Source organism: Lutra lutra, chromosome 6, assembly GCF_902655055.1.
Source record: "Lutra lutra chromosome 6, mLutLut1.2, whole genome shotgun sequence".
NCBI lineage: Eukaryota > Metazoa > Chordata > Mammalia > Carnivora > Mustelidae > Lutra > Lutra lutra.
In genome coordinates this window covers 38,217,607-38,236,734 of record NC_062283.1, presented here as the reverse complement: position 1 = coordinate 38,236,734, position 19,128 = coordinate 38,217,607, and the positions used below count along the sequence as shown (strand labels likewise).

The 19,128-nt window shown below is 39.1% G+C and overlaps 1 protein-coding gene across 22 annotated transcripts in view; it reads left to right on the top strand.

The window, feature by feature from the left end:
- RIMS1 (regulating synaptic membrane exocytosis 1) overlaps window positions 1–19,128 on the top strand; it is a 507,054-nt gene that overhangs the window by 275,425 nt on the left and 212,501 nt on the right. For all 22 annotated transcript variants that reach the window (XM_047733117.1, XM_047733121.1, XM_047733118.1 and 19 more), the window contains 2 exons: window positions 9,117–9,457; window positions 13,456–14,321. In XM_047733117.1, the coding sequence (XP_047589073.1) occupies window positions 9,117–9,457; window positions 13,456–14,321 (1,207 nt within the window). The remainder of the gene's footprint in view (window positions 1–9,116; window positions 9,458–13,455; window positions 14,322–19,128) is intronic.

Below are 19,128 nucleotides of genomic sequence, written 5' to 3'. Positions count from 1 at the left end.
AACACTCTCTACTTCCATTGCAAATGCAAGATTTCTTTCTTTCTTTCTTTTTTTTTTTTGATGGCTGAGTAGTATTTCAGTGTATATAGATACCATATCTTCTTTATCCATTCACTTTCCTTTCCATAGTCTTGGCTCGTTTCCATAGTTTGACTACTATGAACATTGCTGCTATAAACATTGGGGTGCAGGTGCCCCTTCAGATCACTAGTGCATTTGCTGGGTCTTAGGATAGCTCTATTTTTAACATTTTGAGGAACCCCCATACTGTTTTCCAGAGCGGCTGTACCAGCTTGCATTCCCACCAACAGCGTTAAGAGTGTTCCCCTTTCTCCACATCCTTGCCAACATCTGTTGTTTCCTGACTTGTTAATTTTAGCCATTCTGAACCAGTGTGAGGTGGTATCTCAATGTGGTTTTGATTTGTATTTCCCTGATGCCGAGTGACGTTGAGCATTTTTTGTGTCTATTAGCCATTTATATGTCTTCTTTGGAGAAATGTTTCTTCATGTCTTCTGCCCATTTCTTGACTGCATTATTTGGTTTTTGGGTGTTGAGTTTGATAAGTCCTCTATAGATTTTGGATACTAGCCCTTTATCTGATAAGACATTTGCAAGTGTCCTCCCCCATTCTATGAACTGTCTTTTGGTTTTGTTGAGTGTTTTCTTTACTGTGCAAAAGCTTTTTATCTTGATGAAGTCCCAGTAGTTCATTTTTGCCTTTCTTTACCTTGCCTTTGGAGACATGCCTTTCAAGAAGTTGCTGGAGCTGAGGTCACCGATGTTGCTGCGGGTGTTCTCCTCTAGGATTTTGGTGGATTTCTGTCTCACATTTAGGTCTTTCATCCATTTTGAGTCTATTTTGTGTATGGTGTAAGGAAATGGTCCAGTTTCATTCTTCTGCATGTAGCTGTCCAATTTTCCAAGCACCATTTGTTGAAGAGACTTTTTTCCATTGGACATTCTTTCCTGCTTTGTGGAAGATTAGTTGCCCATAGAATTGAGGGTCCATTTCTGGGTTCTCTATTCTGTTCCATTGATCTATGAGTCCGTTTTTGTGCCAATACTATACTGTCTTGATGATTACAGCTTTGTAATATAGCTTGAAGTCTAGAATTGTGATGCCATCAGCTTTTGTTTTCTTTTTTGACATTCCTTTGATTATTAGGGGCCTTTTCTGGTTCCATACAAATTTTAGTATTATTTGTTCCAGCTCCATGAAAAACATTGATAGTATTTTGATAGAGATTGCATTGAATCTACACACAATAATTTTGTTGCCTTTCTTCATCATACATTCCTATGTGAGGTAAAATACATATGAAAATTTTGTATTATCAATGAATATATTAAAAAGTATTATATCAGATGTAAAAAATGCAGATGTTATAAAATGTATATAATCCATTTGGAAATGGGGTGAACCATTAAATAGGGTCATTAGCTAAACATCTGGAACAAATTCCAGGAACTACACAATATTCAGAAAACCAGAGAATGGAGTATATGTGGGAAACAGCTGTTGACGATGTTGAAAAAAGTAGGAAAGAAGCACAGTATGCTAAACAAGAGTTATCATTATATCTGAATACAGGGAGTGATTTTGTCGAATTTAAATTTTGGAAGATGTGAAAATGGTTTGGAAGATTTATTGCAGGGGCAATAGGAGGAGGATGAAAATCTGTTAGGATATCAGTTATAGAAATCTTGATATGAAGAGATCATGACCTCGAATAAGTCAGTACAATGGGAACAGACATGAGGAAGCAAATTTGAGTCATGATATTCAGAAATCAGTTAAGATTTGATGAAGCATTAGGGAAGAAGATAAGCTAGGATCATTCTCAGATTGCTTGGTTTAGTTGTGGGTGGTGGTACTATTAACTGAGACAAACAATACAGGACAAGAGTGCCAGGAATGGCCAATATTCCCTGTACCAGCGATGAAAGATTAGTCCAAACTTCCCTGTGAAAGAGCGGAGAAGTCAAGGGGGTCAGCACTCAGAGATGAAGACTCTTTGCTCTTCTTTGCTCCCACATTTATTGGTCCTTTGGGATAATCACAGCTCCTTATCACTGTTTCTTATGCATGTGACGTGTGACCAGGGGTCTAACTGAAACTAGGTGGATCTGTTTATGGGAGAGATAGCATATGCTAATCTGGGTGTTCTACTAAATGTAGCCTAAGGGACAATGCATACATCTCTTAGATGGCAGGGTGGCGGTTTGGGCTAAGAAAGCTTTGGGGAAAGTAACTCCCCATAGCATTCCAATGGCAGAGTGGTCACTCTGGCCTTGGAGCATTCCGAAGGCCTATGCCCTTCTCTGACATCTTCCTTCACCCCCAGAAGACCTACATCCTTCTCCAAAAACTTCCTTTGCCCCCAGTGGCTTCTGTGTTACATTTTACCAAGCCAGGTATTATGGCTGATTTCATGCTCTACATTAACCCCAACACAAAAGCAGGTTTGTAGAAAGCATAATCACTTCTGTTTGATATGTTTTAAGTTTGAGGCTCTCGTGTTACATTCAAGTGGCCATATGTAGTAGATAAGAGGATATGTAGTTTCGGATATTTTACTAGATGCCTGAGCTAGAGATTATGATTTTAAAGTCTAAAGCTCATAGTATAGGATAGTCTGTTTGGATACAAAATAAAATTAAATGGCTACTTACTTTTTAAATCTCATTAATTTAGTTTCTATTTTGCATTTCTTATAATGGAAATACTGTGTTGGTGTAGTAATCATCAATACAACTTATTAAACAAATACTCATTTATCATATACACCTTCTGAAAAATATTTTTCAGAAGGGGTTGTGGTAAAAATATAGAAATCCTGTTTCCATCATACATGGACTCTATTGAAGTAAGAAATGCGGAGAAGCAAAAATGGAGCTCTGTGTAACATTAACATTTAATAAGAAAGTGAAGAAGGAAGATTTTTATTGAGGAATATGAGAAGAGGTAATGCAAATCAGGTTAGACCAGAACAGAAAATTATCATTAATATGCAGAAACCAAGAAAGATGGGTAGTCATAAATTCCATGTATTCAGTGTCTATAAGTGAAATTAGCACCATGAAGAGATCACTAATGTCTGTGAAAGATAATTAAATACAGCTGTGAGGACTGGAGTCAGATTGTTGAGAAATAAAGGGGATATAAGGAAGTGGAGAGGATATTTATTTAGGTTGCTTTATCGGGTAGCTTGATTTTATTTTCTTTATATTTCTTTTTTTCAAGTAACTTGATTTTAAAGAGGATAGAGAAAAAGTGACTAGAGAGAATAAGTTCAAAGAGAAGTTTTGATTATTTTATAGGCTTTAATAGTTATATGCTAAGATGGAAGGAGTAATAGAGAAAGCAAGATTGAAGACACAGGAAAATGAAAGGGAAAGTGAATGAATGAAGTCCTCACTGGGCAGAAGGGTTGGTATCCAGAGTGCAGGTGTGTGCATTTACTTTCCATGAATGGAGGGACATCTTATACCTTGTCTTGTGTCCTAATGGAGGAACATATTGTAATGTCAGTCAGGACATAGAAAACAAGTATCAGCATGTATTTGGATGCTACTAAAGCACAAAGATTCTTGGATTGAATAAAAAAAAATACAATTCAGTCTTGTGCTGTATATAGAAAGAAATATGCCTTCAGCAAAATTACATGAGTAGATAACCTAAGGATAGGGAAACATATCTGTCAAAGATAAACCAAAAGAGAATAAAAATAGCAATATTAGAATTCAGCTCACAAAAATTCCACAATTGCTTCCCTATTTTATGATTTTTTTTTTTTTTATGATTAACTCAGCACAGCAACCAAGGAACCCTGTTAAAACCTAATATATATCAGGTCATTTCTGTGCTCGTGTATTTTATGAACTTTCAAAAGGGAAACCATACACCCATGAAATAGTAACAAAAATAACAAAAGACTGGGAGAAACACACACACACACACACTGAAACAAGTACCAGAGAGAACTCTCATTTTCACCTACTTAGTTACCGATTATTTCCTACTATCTCACCTACTATTGTCAAAAAAGTTGAAATATCACCTTGATAATTTTGTTCCCAGATTCTGCTAGGAGTGCCTTCACTGAATAGAGAAAGTTAGGAAAATGAATAAAAGTACTCAGAAAATGCAGCATCTGTAATAAAGTCGAGTATCCCGTTTTCTTTTTCATGTTTTTCAAAATGGTAATGTAATTATTTTTGAATACTGTATTAAATACAAGTGAATATTTTCACACTTGATCTTTTTTAAAAAATCTTCATGCTTATATTATTTTTATGTTATAATAACTAAATACCTCAGATGGATTTTTATAAGCAACATGCTTGTGTTAATATAGGAATTCTGTACCTCATTGTCATGAATCACCTTAGTTTAATATCATTGAGAGTAAATCTAAGGTTCATTTTTTCTGCTCTGTGTGTCTGGATCTGTAAACATTTCATATGAAGGCAAATATAAAGTATTTCTTCCATCTGAATATCATTTTTCTCCCATAAAATGGTCTACTGTATTTCTTAAGGATTCCTTAAATGGAATTTAAAATGCTGTTAGTGCAAAAGTTCTGAATAAAATTTTCACATGTTCATATTTCTGATGTATGGCATGGAGTTTCAGAAGCCATGTCTCATCACAATAATCTTTCATTTAAGTTTGTGTTTGTTGCTTAACATCTGTAAATTGTTAAGATGAGGTATTACACAGACTTGCTTTGGTTTAGATCAGTTTGGAACACATCCCAGGATACTTAATCAGGGTATAATCTGGCATGGTGCAGTCTTTAAAAAGGGGTGTCTGTGTGTGTGTGTGTGTGTGTGTGTGTGTATTTTAAATAAATTGAATTTTTTTTTGTAGAAATATTTGTGTCTTGTCCTTTTTAAAAAAATAAGTTAAGAAAGGCTCCCTATCCCACTTTTGGATTATTATCCCACTTTTTAGATTATCTATAGTTGTAGGCAAGCATAATACTTGATACTAAATTCAAAAACAATTTGTAAAAATACATAACGGTGTTGCTTCTCAGCAACTGTTTGGACCATTTTTATACATGCCTGAAATGTTTGATATGAACTATGTTGAAAGGTACAACAAATGTTCTATTGTATTTTCATCTAATTTCCTTAAAATGTGTATAAAGAGTTTCTTCTTTATTTGCAAACTCTGTGGCAAGAGTAATTTATATAACTAAGGATAGAGACTGGGAGAAAGTTTTTATTTTATTTTATTTTAATAAAAAGTTTTTTATTTTTGTAGTTAATTTTGATTTCAGATTAGAGTATAGATTGGCCACACTTATGATTAATCTTGAAATATAAATTTTTAAATGTATACCCAAGGAAATAAAGCATCAGAAAAATTTTTCTGAAATTTTAAGAATGTTAAAATGTGTTAAGAATAGACAAAATTAATGAAACATCCAGACTTAAGTGAATAAATAACATTTTGAAAACATTAAAGTAGTTGCTTCTAGTTACTAACTGTAACCTTTTGAATCAATTTGAAATGAAATTAAATGAATTTTGATATTTAATAATTTCATATTATTTTAATGATAACCATATTTTGTTTGCTTTTAATAAAACACTCCTGTGGCAATTCTGCACATATTCAAAATTTGAAGCTTGCTCAAATCTGTCAATTACTTTTCATTGGCCCATCTTTATGATACTTAAAAATATGAAAATTGGGGGACACCTGCGTGGCTCAGTTGTTGGGCATCTGCCTTTGGCTCAGGTCATGATCCCAGGGTCCTAGGATGGAGCCCGTCATCAGGCTTCCTGCTCAGCGGGAAGCCTGCTTCTCCCTCTCCCACTCCCCTGTTTGTGTTCCCCCTCTTGCTGTGTCTCTCTCTGTCAAATAAATAAGTAAGTCTTTTTTTAAAAATATGAAAATTGGAGTGCCTGGGTGGCTCAGGGGGTTAAGCATCCAACTCTTGGTTTCAGCTCAGGCAGGTCATGATCTCAAGGTTGTAAGATTGGGCCTTGCTTCTAGCTCACTCCCAGAGTGGACTGTATTTCCCCTGCTCATGCCTGTACACTCTCTCTCAAATAAATAAATATAATATTTTTTATTTAAATATTTTATTTATTTATTTATTTGACAGAGATAGAGAGCTCAAACAGGTGGAGTGGCAGACAGAAGGAGAGGAAAAAGCCACTGAGGAAAGAGCCTGATGTGGGGCTCAATCCCAACCTGAACAGAAGGCAGCCACTTAACTGACTGAGCCACCCAGGCTCCCCAGTAAATAAAATCTTTTTTTTTTTTTTAAGATTTTATTTATTTGACAGATCACAAGTAGGCAGAGAGACAGGCAGAGAGAGAGAGAGAGGAGGAAGCAGGCTCCCACTGAGCAGAGAGCCCAATTCGGGGCTCGATCCCAGGACCCTGGGATCATGACCTGAGCCAAAGGCAGAGGCTTTAACCCACTGTGCCATCTTGGTGCCCCTAAATAAAATCTTAAAAAAAAAACATGAAATAATCTAAATAAGATTATGCTAACAATTTTCTAGAAAATATTCAGATGTATAAAGAAGAGTCTCCTTTACCCTTCTTGTTATCAGTATTTTAATGTTCTTTTCTGCCTCTTTATTTAACTTAACACCACTTTGGGGTTTTTTTTATTAATTGTATATTTTATTGTGTTTTCTGGGTGACATTAAGGGAAATTTATGTTTATCTTAAATACACTTTAATATTTTCTAGACAAGGACTTACTTTTGATGATGAATAGTATTTTGCTTATAGTGTAGTAAATACAAATTTAACATCTAATTAGTGATTTAAAATAGTCAAAAGATTCTCACCAATCTCTTTGAATTGCATGATTTCAGAACTTATTACTGTTTTGTCAGCTAAAGAGGCAACCAATGAGGTTGCATATCACCTGCCCCAGCTAGGGTCTGGGCAGAGGATAATCGGGATCATTGGCATAAAGTCCTGGCCTGGAGGGGACGCCTGGGTGGCTCAGTCGGTTAATCTGCTGCCTTCTGCTCAGGTCATGATCCCAGAGTCCTGGGATTGAGTCCCACATCGGGCTCCTTGCTCAGTAGGGAGCCTGCTTCTCTCTCAGCCTCTGCCTGCCACTTTGCCTGTTTGTGCTCTCTCTCTGACAAATAAATAAATAAAATCTTAAAAAAGAAAAAAAAAAAAAGGTCCTGGCCTGGGGATATTGCCTTTATAATGTTATCCTTGATAAGACTATGTTCAATCAATCAGAATTTCTGAGGGACCTTATTTAGGACATAAAGAGATCATGATACATTGTGCATAATATTGCCTCATTTGGGAAGAATTTTGAATTACAAATATATTCCATAATTCCTTTATTTTGTTATAGGCTTATAAAATGAACTGTTTTCCTTGTTTAACATCTTAGCAAGTGGGAATTCAACTAACTGCTTTTGTGAATCTAGTTCATTGCATTGTATGACCTGAGCAAGTGTAGAGGAATGAATTAATAAGCTGTGTCCATCTTAAACTTTTTATAGTAAACATCTCTTAAGTCTTAGGTGTCCCCATATTATGAATTCATTTGAGTTTTCTTGCTTGGAAAGCAACAGTTCTTAATAGTTCATACAGACGAACTTTCCCTTGTTAAAAATATATATATATATTTTTTAAAGATTTTATTTATTTATTTGACAGACAGAGATCACAAGTAGGCAGAGAGGCAGGCAAAGAGAGAGGAGGAAGCAGGCTCCCCGCTGAGCAGAGAGCCTGACTCGGGGCTGCATCCCAGGACCCTGAGATCATGACCTGAGTGGAAGGCAGAGGCTTTAATCCACAGAGCCACCCAGGTGCCCCCCAAAATATATTCTTTTTCTCCCTCTTTTTCTTGTTCTCACTTTATCTTTTATCTTATTTTGTAGCTACCATTATAGTTTTTCTCCTATTCAACTGAAGGTTTTTAGTAGTACATTTTCTTCTTTTTGCTAGTAAACAAGGCTTCATCTTTCACTATCTTAATATTGGTTCTCACTTAATATAGCTGGGATTTATTCATCCTTTTGTGATATTTTTGAGTAATGGTTCACTGTCAGTATTTGGGAAAACAAGGGCCTGGAGTTTGGTGAGCAGCCTTTCCTGCAGATGCTGTCTCTGCAGTAGGAAGGAAAACTGACGTGTGTTCAGAGCAAAGCCACTGAGGCAGGGAGGTGGAATCATACCACAAAGCAGAGGAACTGGAGCTGTTTGAGAAGACGTCTCACGGGGCTGCAGGCACCAGTTTTAGCTCTGTCTATTGGGTGTTGCTGCTATTACTATTCATCATCTCTGTTATCATCAATGTCCTCATTTTTGCACTCATTTTCAATGTCACCAAGAGGAGAGCTGATGTATAGATTTATTTTAAGTGGTAAAACATTTTCTAATTTATCAGTGGTTGTGTTTCTGGATGACTGTTCCAAAGTAGCATCTCTAGTGGAAATGGTATCGGAGTGGTCTCATATGAATAAACCCAGCCCCAAATTTATTGCTTTAGTAAATATGCGTGTGGAAATTTTTATAGCACAATATAAACCTGAGGTCACTGTATCAGTAATAAGCTAGAGAAGATATACAGCTTGACCTTTTCTTTTCTGCCTACCTTATATTGTTTATTCCATATGAATATCTTTTCATATTGGCTTTAATAATGCATAAGTTTTGAGAAGACAGATATTTTCTACATCCTTCAAGACACTGAGGCTTATGTACATAAATATTAATTCTATGGCTGTTTACAGCATTTTTCGAATCAATCAAACCCTGCTCAGAACATTTTTACTAACATACATTTTAAATGATACTTCAGATTCAGTCTTACAAAATGTGATGGGTACAAGGTAAAAGGAAACTCAGAATTACAGGGTTAGAACACCAGGAAACAGCTCTACTCTGGTAACCTAGAGGTACTGTGGTTTCACATGGGTGCCAGTTTAGGCCTTCATGTTCTTGACTGTGACTTGTGCAAGGATCATTTTCATAAGAAATTTGCAAGGATAAGTAGAAAGATACCAAGCATTCTTCTTTTCCTTAAAAGATATTTTAATGTGCTAAAGAGAAATTATTTCCCAATGGCATAGAAAATTTATATTGTTCTCTCTTCTTTGAATAGGTTATGTGGGTATGCAATTTATGTCGAAAGCAACAAGAAATCTTAACCAAATCTGGGGCGTGGTTCTTTGGAAGTGGCCCTCAGCAGCCAAGTCAGGATGGAACTTTAAGTGACACAGCTACAGGTGCTGGTTCTGAGGTACCAAGAGAAAAGAAAGCACGGCTCCAAGAGCGGTCACGGTCTCAGACACCCCTGAGCACAGCGGCTGCCACCTCCCAGGACACAGCTCCTCCCAGCGCTCAACCCGACAGGAGCAAAGGGGCTGAGTCCTCACAGCAAGCCGTGGGGCCCGAGCAGAAGCCGGTTTCATCCAGGTCTAGAAGTGAACCTCCAAGAGAGAGGTAATAGTTCATTAACCCTGTAAGCAAAAGGCAAGGTTTTGTATTAAGAGTAAACCTATTTTCAAGAATTTAATTGCTATTAAGAGGAACACGTGGAGGTACTTCTCAGGCCCCACAGGGAAGGCAGCAACAGGCCTAAGGTGCTTTGTTCATCTCTAGAAAGCATTGTTCCTCAAGGAGACCTTTATTGAAAAGCTTTTCTTTCATAACATGCACACAGGTAAACAAGTCACCCGAGTGAGATACTGACTTACAGCCTTGAACTCAGAAGAGCATTTAGATCATTTATTCACTTATAGAATTAGCACTTTAATGGAAAGCGTGCTCTGAGTATGAGGGAACCTGACCCACTGGAAGGTACACAGGTACCTTCTCTGAGGACATTTCTTTTATTCTGAGCTCTGACAAGTAATTAGGAATGAATCAGTTGATGAATGAAACGAGGACTGCAGTTATACGCATAGGCATGTGGCCTGAGGAAACAAGTTCTCATGTGAGAACGTAAAGGATGCCCACTGCCAAGAGTGTGAGTAGAGGAGGAGAGCAGGGGAGAGCCCGGGACAGGTGGCTGGTTAGGTATCAGGGCCCAAGTCAGACTGGGCCTTTTGGCCAGGTTAAATTTTATAGATTTTATCCTAGGAATAATGGAAAGCTACTGAGGGTTTTAATCATGGGCTAACGTGATCAGATAATTTACTTTAATTGATTCATTCCTTCATTCAACAATGCATCTATGATCAGACAGGAGGGTATGCGCTGGGAGACAGTGTTAACAAGGAGGATATAGCCCTTATTTATGAGGTTGGTAGTTTGGGGGACCTTTATATTGTTAAGACTAGGTGTTTTGTTTTTGTTTGTATAATCCTTATGCATCCCACTGTGTGGGAGAGTAGGTGCCAAGGAAGACTTTGGTTCCTCTTTTCAAGCAAAGCCCATATAATAACATCAAGGACTTCGATTTTTTTTTTTTAAAGATTTTTATTTATTTATTTATTTAGACAGAGATCACAAGTATGTAGAGAGGCAGGCAGAGAGAGAGAGGAGGAAGCAGGCTCCCGGCTGAGCAGAGAGCCCGATGTGGGGCTCGATGTGGGGCTCGATCCCAGTACCCTGAGATCATGACCTGAGCCGAAGGCAGAGGCTTAATCCATTGAGCCACCCAGGCTCAACACCCAGGTGCCCCAACATCAAGGACTTCTAAGTTAAGCAGATCTTCCAGTCCTGGTTCTGTCACACTAGGCAGTAACAACCCATCTTGCAGGGCTGTGGCAAGGATTAAATGGGAGCATGTGTTTAGAAGCTGGCCTTCAATGAGAGTAGCCATTTTTCAAGCTAGTAGCCAATGTGTGTTTACTATAAGCAAACACTGTGCCAAGAATCAGAATATAAATAAGACCATGACATGATCCCTTTTCTGATAGACCCTAGGGAAGACAACACACAATATCCTAAGGAAGACAGACACCTGGGCAATTAACTATATGGTGGCTGATTTGATCAAACCTAGAAAATACATATAGTACTTTGGGAGCCACAGGAAAGTGGGGGTGCCTTCTGAATTAAGCTTTCTAGGATTTCCGGGAGCTATAGGGTAGATAGGGTAGGAGGGAACATTTCAGAAAGAGAGAATGAGTGCACCTAAACTATGTGGAGAGTACACCAGATATAGTTCAGTGAAGGTATAATGGATAGCTTTTGGTGACAGACTGGTGGGTTAAAAAGAAACAAAAATATTAAAGGTGCACTTTGGGATTGATCAGAAAATGACACCTGTAAATAAAAGAATTTGGAGCTGTTAAGTTTTTAAAGAGAAAATATGAAACCTGTTTTTGATATATGGTTTAAAACAAACTACAAAGATTATAGGAATAAGGATGGAGAAGCAACTTTTTGTAACATTTTAGATGAAATTTAAAGAAGATTGTTAGGGACAGATGCTGTTACTGATTATAAAAGCTACTTACTGATGATATAAATACTTAAGAAAATACTGAGGTCATTGAGGGTATAGAAGGAAAAGAAGAGATGGGTGGCAACTTTGGGGAGATAAGTGAGACCAAAAGAAGGTTGTTAGACTGTTTACAATGATTGTTGAAGAATTCTTCATCGAGAGTTAATGGAAATGGGATAATTAGAGGGAGGGGTGAGGAAAGGCATACTCAGGGAAGCAGAGATCAGAAAGACTGCAGAACTCCTTCCATTTTCATGACACTAGTTCTCCGCAAAGCACTTTCACAGATGGTCTTTCTAATGCTCATGTGAGCTTTGCAAGGTAAGCATTATTTATCAGCATTTCAAGGAAAGTAAATTGATTCAATATAAGCTTCAAACAAGATCCACTGTGCCTTAATGAGCTACTAAATGTCTGCGGTACAATCCTCACACTTTTATGGAAACAATGTTTGATCATTGATATATGATCCTTTTAGACTCTAACTTACATTGTAAAACTGCAGAGCCACCCTTGGAATTACACCCTCCGATGAAAATCCCGTTCACTTCAAAAGACCATTGTGAACTAAATGTCCACAGCACAATTTGCCATGCTATTTTGCTTACTTATGCTGTTTGAAACCCTTCACCTTTTCTTTCCACCATTACTAGACCCTCCGTAAACTGACCCCAAAGTACTTTGGTAATCCACAATAGAAATTGCCCTTTTCTTCATCTTGTATTTTTTTCTTGATTTTTTAAAAAGATTTTATTTTTATTTGAGAGAAAGAGACAGTAAGAGAGAGCATGAAAGGGGAGAAGGTCAGAGGGAGAAGCAGACTCCCCGTGGAGCTGGGAGTCCGATGCTGGACTAGATCCCGGGACTCCGGGATCATGACCTGAGCTGAAAGCAGTTGCTTAACCAACTGAGCCACCCAGGCGCCCCCCCTTTTTTATTTTTATGGATGATGTCTGCTTTTGTACTTTCAGTCAAAAGATGTTCCCTCTTGGAAAGCCCTTTATGGGCCTCAAAATAAAAAAAAAAAACAAAAAACCTTAGGTTGTTCCCACCTTAATAGCATGTAGTGTCAGGACACTTTGGACAAGGCCTCTATTTTTTTGTAACTTCTGGTGTAATTGCTGGAACTTTCCCAAATTAGGGGCACTCCAATGTACAAGAAAGGGCTGAAAGGGGCAAATGAGTGAGATATCTACAATATTTAAAGACTGCCAAAACCTTTTATCTTTGCAGTGTCTTCAACCTGATGGAGAGAAAAGTAGAACACAAAACTGTTGTGTGTAGGGGTGTTTTTATGGGTTTTTGTTTTGTTTTGTTTTGCATTGTGTTCTTAAATGGGGGAGAGGGACAAGAAGGGGGAAGGAAAAATGAATAATTAGAAACATTTCAATATTTCTATTATTTTTGCCCAAGGAAGGTAAAATGAAGGCTAAGTTTCAACCATTTATTTCCTAACCAACTCCCTTAAAATTGTTTAGGTGCACATGACCTTGTTAAAATTACTTCTGTTCTACTATTAAAGAAGTGCTACTAGATTTAATTTTTGAAATGGACATATTTGTATTCACATTTCTTTAAAAGTTTCTATCATGATAGATTGTCACTATGTATTGTGCAGATATATCAAGTATATATTTAGAATTGAGCTGACATGTATTATCTTTTGCTACTGTTATTACCCATATTAATTTCATCTAAAACATTTTTAAGTCTTTCATTCACAGCAGAATTTAGCATACAACTTGTTCATTTATTGAATTAATTTATTGGTCCTTTTTATTCATCTAGCTAATTTATGGAGAATCTGAAATGTGAAAACAACTTTTTAAAGTTCCTTGGGATGCTGTTCTGTAAAGAGCTTTATTTAGAAAGCTAATCAGATACACACGTTTAATGTGGTTGTCAACTCGCTTAATTAGACATCAAATTATAGCGAGACATTTGAAAGGATTTAAATGGAATGCGAAGAAACGACGCTTCTTAGATCTGGTCTCCATTTGTAGCTTTATACATTGCTTTCCCTCTTCACGTCCCCGTATTTTCACAGGAAGAAGACTCCGGGGCTCTCGGAGCAGAACGGTAAAGGAGCCCTGAAGAGCGAGCGGAAACGTGTGCCCAAGTCCTCAGCACCGCCGGGAGAGGGGGCGGTGGAAGAACGCGAGCGGAAAGAAAGGCGGGAAAGCCGAAGGCTTGAGAAAGGGCGGTCACAAGACTACCCGGACGTGCCGGAAAAGCGAGAGGACCGCAAAGCGGCGGACGACGAGAAGCAGAGGAAAGAGGAGGAGTACCAGACCAGGTACCGCAGCGATCCGAACCTGGCGCGGTACCCGGTGAAACCGCCGCCGGAGGAGCAGCAGATGCGCATGCACGCCCGCGTGTCCCGTGCGAGGCACGAGCGGCGCCACAGCGACGTGGCTCTCCCGCGCACGGAGGCGGGCACCGCGCTGCCCGAGAGCAAGGCTGGCAAGCGCGCACCAGCCGCCGCCAGGGCCTCGCCGCCGGAGTCGCCGCGGGCCTATTCGGCCGAGAGGACTGCGGAAGCCAGGGCGCCGGGCGCCAAGCAGCTCACGAACCACAGCCCGCCGGCACCCAGGCATGGGCCGGTCCCCGCAGAAGCCCTGGAGCCCAAAGCCCAGGAGCCCCTCAGGAAGCAGAGCCGCCTGGACCCCAGCTCCGCCGTCCTCATCAGGAAGTCCAAGCGCGAGAAGGTGGAGACGATGCTGCGGAACGACTCCTTGAGCTCTGATCAGTCCGAGTCCGTGCGGCCGTCTCCGCCCAAGCCGCACCGGTCCAAGAGGGGCGGCAAGAAGCGGCAGATGTCCGTGAGCAGCTCCGAGGAGGAGGGCGTGTCCACGCCGGAGTACACCAGCTGCGAGGACGTGGAGCTCGAGAGTGAGAGCGTCAGCGAGAAAGGTAAGGCGGAGAGCGGCTCCCGCAGGCACCCGGACGCTGCTGCGCCTCGGAGGCGCGCCTGGGCCGAGCTCGGAGGCGCGCGTCGTGTGCGGGGCCCCGGAGGCGCGGGTGTGCGAAGCTCGGAGGTGCGCGCGCAGGGAGATCCGAGGCGCGTGTGTGCCGGGGGCGGGGGGGGGGGGGGGGAGTGGAGGTCGAAAGGTGTAACGTGATGACTGTACTTACACTGCAGTATGGTGTGTTAGAAAGTTCTGAGGGTAGATTCGAAAAGTTCACATCACAGGGGAAAAACGAATTCTAGCTAGGTAGGAAGATGGATGCTAGCGAAACTTTGGTAATCATTTCGCTCTCTGTCAGATCATTATGCGGTATATCTTAAAATTTATACGGAGCTGTATGTCAATTATATCTCCATAGTTCCACAGAAGTGGGGGAAAAAGTCCGGCATGGAATGCTCACAGACACAGCCTCACAGAGAACAGAGTAGAAGGTTTTAGCTTGCTTGCTTGCTAGCTTTTTTTTTTTTTTTTGGTAGAATTTTGAAACATAATCACAAGCTTCAAATTTGGGTTACAAAAGTTCTTAAAGACTTTGGCTCTTGTCATTCTGGGAAATTCAGTATGCAGTCTTGTGTTTTTAAGCTATTATTTTGGGGTGGATTTGGGGGGAAACACTTTTCTAGAAAACCAAAACTATTCCTGAGAAAGGGGAATGTTTGCTTTTTTTTTTTTTTTTTTTTTTTTTTTTTTTTTTTTTTTTATAACTTTAGTGGTGTGATACTCCAGAGAGGTAGTATTTTTCAAGTTTTGGGTCAATCTTCTTCACAGCTTGTGAAGAAAGTGTAGCATGCTGATGTTATATATTGTATTGGATAGTAACTTTGTAGTTCAAAGTTTATTTTACCTATCACATTACAAAGCATTTTGGAGCATTGTGTGATAAGCTGGTTTTTTTTTGGTCTTGTTCTGCCATCTATAATACCTTGACCACATGTAGCTATTTAAATTAATTACAATTAAAGAAACTTAAAAATTCATTTCCCCAGTTACACTAGCCACATTTCAAGTGCTCAAGAGCAATCATCACAGAAAGTTCCTTTAGATAACATAACACTGGCCTAGAAAATACTTCAATTTAATGTTGAAATTGTGTATTTCTTTCATTTTGCTATTCACTCACATTTAATTTGGCCACAGTCCTAAATTGGGTGGTGGTGGTCATCATCTTTGTAGTAGTGTTTCTTAGTAACATTGTGGAGTAACTATTTTTAGAGATTTCTGGCTTGTCTTAGAGTTGTTAAATTATATACTAAATATTACAAATTTATATAAAAGTAACTTTGCTTTCTCATTTTCTCTATCTTCAAACTGCTGTGTCCTCTCTGTCTAGTTTCTCTCTCTCTCTCTACATAGATAGATAGATATACAAACATATATCCATCTAGGTATTTATCTGTCTAGATAGATGGCTGGATGTATAGACAGATGTATGGGTGAATGGATATATGTATTTGGGAATAGTTAAGAATGTCCAGTCCATCATAATTACTGCATCTCAAGTTAAAATAGCTGTTTTGGGACAGTGATTTGGGAAGAGATTACTTAGCAGAATGTGGATATCATGTTGTAAGTCTCAGGGTCAAGGGAAGACTGTCACCATGGAATAAAATTGATAGGGCAGTGGAAGACAGAAATTAAAATATTATATGTATTTGGGATCATTTGGCTCTTTAAGCATACCTTCTGATGACTTATGTTTGACTTGTAAGTCAGTGTGCATATATTTATGCATATTGTGTATGAGCTTTTTAAAAGTCACATGGTGGAGCACCTGGGTGGCTCCGTTGGTTGAGGATCTGACTTTTGGTTGTAGCTGGGGTGGTCATCTCAAGGTTGTGAGATGGAGCCCCACTGGGGCTCCACACTCAGTGGGAAGTCTTCTTTTCCTTCTCCCTCTGCTGTACCCCCTCTTACCCCCATCTCTCCCTGCTCTAAAATAAATAAATCTTTAAAAAATCACATGGTGAGGATACTCTTGCTGCCTTCTGTGCCTTAGCATTGTTTTATAAACACGTATGTTTCTCCCCTGAAAAAATAAAATGTTAAATAAAAATGTAAATGGGTATGCTTAATTGGTATGCAGGTAACTCTTAATGGATATAACTATGTATATTTATATATATGTATATTTTCCCATTTCTTAAAGTAAGGACACTACATCAGTTCTTACTGAATATGTATTTTAAATCACAGTGGGCATAGAATCAGACAGAATTGAATCTCACAACTATTTACAATGCTGACAGATTGTGAAAGAAAAAATGACTAGTGGCATGGGTAATTGGAAGGATGGAACTGGTATAATGTGAGGAACTTACTGCCTTTGCTCATTCTCTCCCTTCCTTTGGAATTACCATTCTGGGAACACTGGTGACTATACACACACCTCTGAAGTTGGACTTAAATCTCTTCTGGGAACACAGGAGCATCATATGTGCCATTGTCTCAAACAACTCTTTTCTCTTATAATGAATCTCATTTTCAATAAATGCCTTGAAAATAAACTCCAATCAAATAGTTGCCTTATTCTAATATTTAACTGATCCCAACTCAGTGTTTACAAAATGAAACATTAACTGTAAATAACATACTTTTTAATCAGTGTAGCAGAGACATTTTCCTCTTTTGAAATGAATTAGAAATTCCACTCTCTGTAATATTGATTAATGGCTTTATTACCAAACCCCACCATTGTCTACTTAGAGGATGATCTAGGGAACCAGCCATGATAATCTACAGTGTACTGTAACTCTGCACAAGTTACTTAACCTCTGTAAGTACTAGTTCACTGGTTGGCTCAATGGAAATAAGAGTGTCCACTTCCACATGGTAAGATTATTGAGGGGTTTCATGAGATGATGCATGTAAAGTAGGATGCGACATTAGCATTCTTCCTGTTTTGATTTTTCTTGTGGAACCTGTACCATAAATATCTAATATCACAATGAGTGTGAGATAATCACTCATATGTATAAGACATAAAGAAAAGGTAAAAACTATTTTTATGTCCTATAAGATTAATGGAGCAAGAAGAGGAAAAATGTTTTGGGAAGAGCTGTCTAAGGAGAGTGGATGCCATGTTTTGAGTTTCAGGGTCAAGGGAAGATTATCCCCATACAATAAAATTTAAAGGGCAGTGGGAGACAAATTGAAATTGCATTTTAATTATAGCCCATTATTTTGGATTCTGGACTCAGTTCCAATGTGTGTGTGTGTGTGTGTGTGTGTGCATGAGAGAGAGAAAGAGAGAGAGAGAGAATGAATGACTTGCCACACCAACAAGCAATTCTCATATACCAGCAGGATGTCCTAGTGAATTCAACTTAATTCAATTCTGATGTTTTCTACCTAGAGATAGCCTCAAATTACGTAGGTTAAGGTCTCAGTCCCAAAAGACTGCTCCCCATTTCAGATGCCAGTCATAAGCCCAGGTTGTTACCTATGCTTCTCACCAACAGGCTATAGATCAGAGGCTCCCGCAACCTGCTCCATGGGTTTGATTAATTTCTTAGAGATGCTCACAGAATTTAGGAAACCCATTTGGATTCTAGGCAACTAGTTTATTATAAAATGATATAACTTAGGAACAACCAGGTGGAAGAGATGCGTAGTGCAGGTTCTGAGGAAAGGGCACAGAGCTCTCATGCCCTCTCCAGGTATGCCATGCCCCTAGCACCTCCATGTGCTCCCTACCTGAGAGTTCTCAGAACCTAGTAGGCAGAGTTGATTAACTCATTGGCTATTGGCAGTTGGTTCAACATCCAGTCCCTTTCTTCCAGGAAGTCAGGGGACTGGAACCTAAAGTTCCAATCCTCTAATCACATGATTGGTTCTCCAAGCAACCAGTCCCCATCCTTAGGTGTGGTCCAAAAGTCACCTTGGTAAGTGCTGGCTTCTGAAGCACATGTACTAATAGTCACCTCATTAACCTAACAAAAGATGCCTTTATGGCTTTCATCACTTGGGGAATTCCAAGTTTTTTATTTTTAATTTTTTTAAAGATTTTATTTATTTCAGAGAGAGAGAGAGCATAAGCAGGGGGAGGGGCAGAGGCAGGCTCCCCACCGAGCAAGGAGCTGGACCCCAGGACCCTGGGAGCTTAACCTGAGCCAAAAGCTAATGGTTAACCCACTGAGCCACCGAAGCACCCCCAGAAAACCCCAGTGATTTTAGAAGCTCTTTACTAGAACCTTCACTATGACCAAATGTATATTTCTTATTTGTTGTAAGACACAGTATTACATTCATTCATTTGCTAGTTCAGTTTAAGAGTTACACATATAATTAAACATTAAACACAATGCTTGGCTCTCTTATTCTGTTCAGTCTCCAAAAAAAAAAATTTTTTTTTTTTTTTCCCCAGACTAGGTAGTGTATTAATGACAGAAATTTATATCTTACTATTTTAAAGGCTGGGAAGTCCAAGGTCAAGATGCCCACTTGGTCGAGTTCTGCTAAAAACCCTCTACCTGGTTCATAGCTAGTACCTTCTTGCTATTTCCTCACTTGGTTGAAGGGGCTGGGGAGCTTTGTGGGGTTTCTTATAAGAGCACTATCCCATTTATGAAGGCCCACCTTTGCTACCTAAGTACATCCTAAAGGCCCCGCCTCCTAATACATCATCTCTGGGGTTTAGGATTTCAGCATGTGAATTTTGGGGGGACACAACATTTAGACCATATCACTGGCATAAGGTAGCTACTTACTGTGTGTATACCATTTTTGTCATTGATATTATTATTCTAATTTTA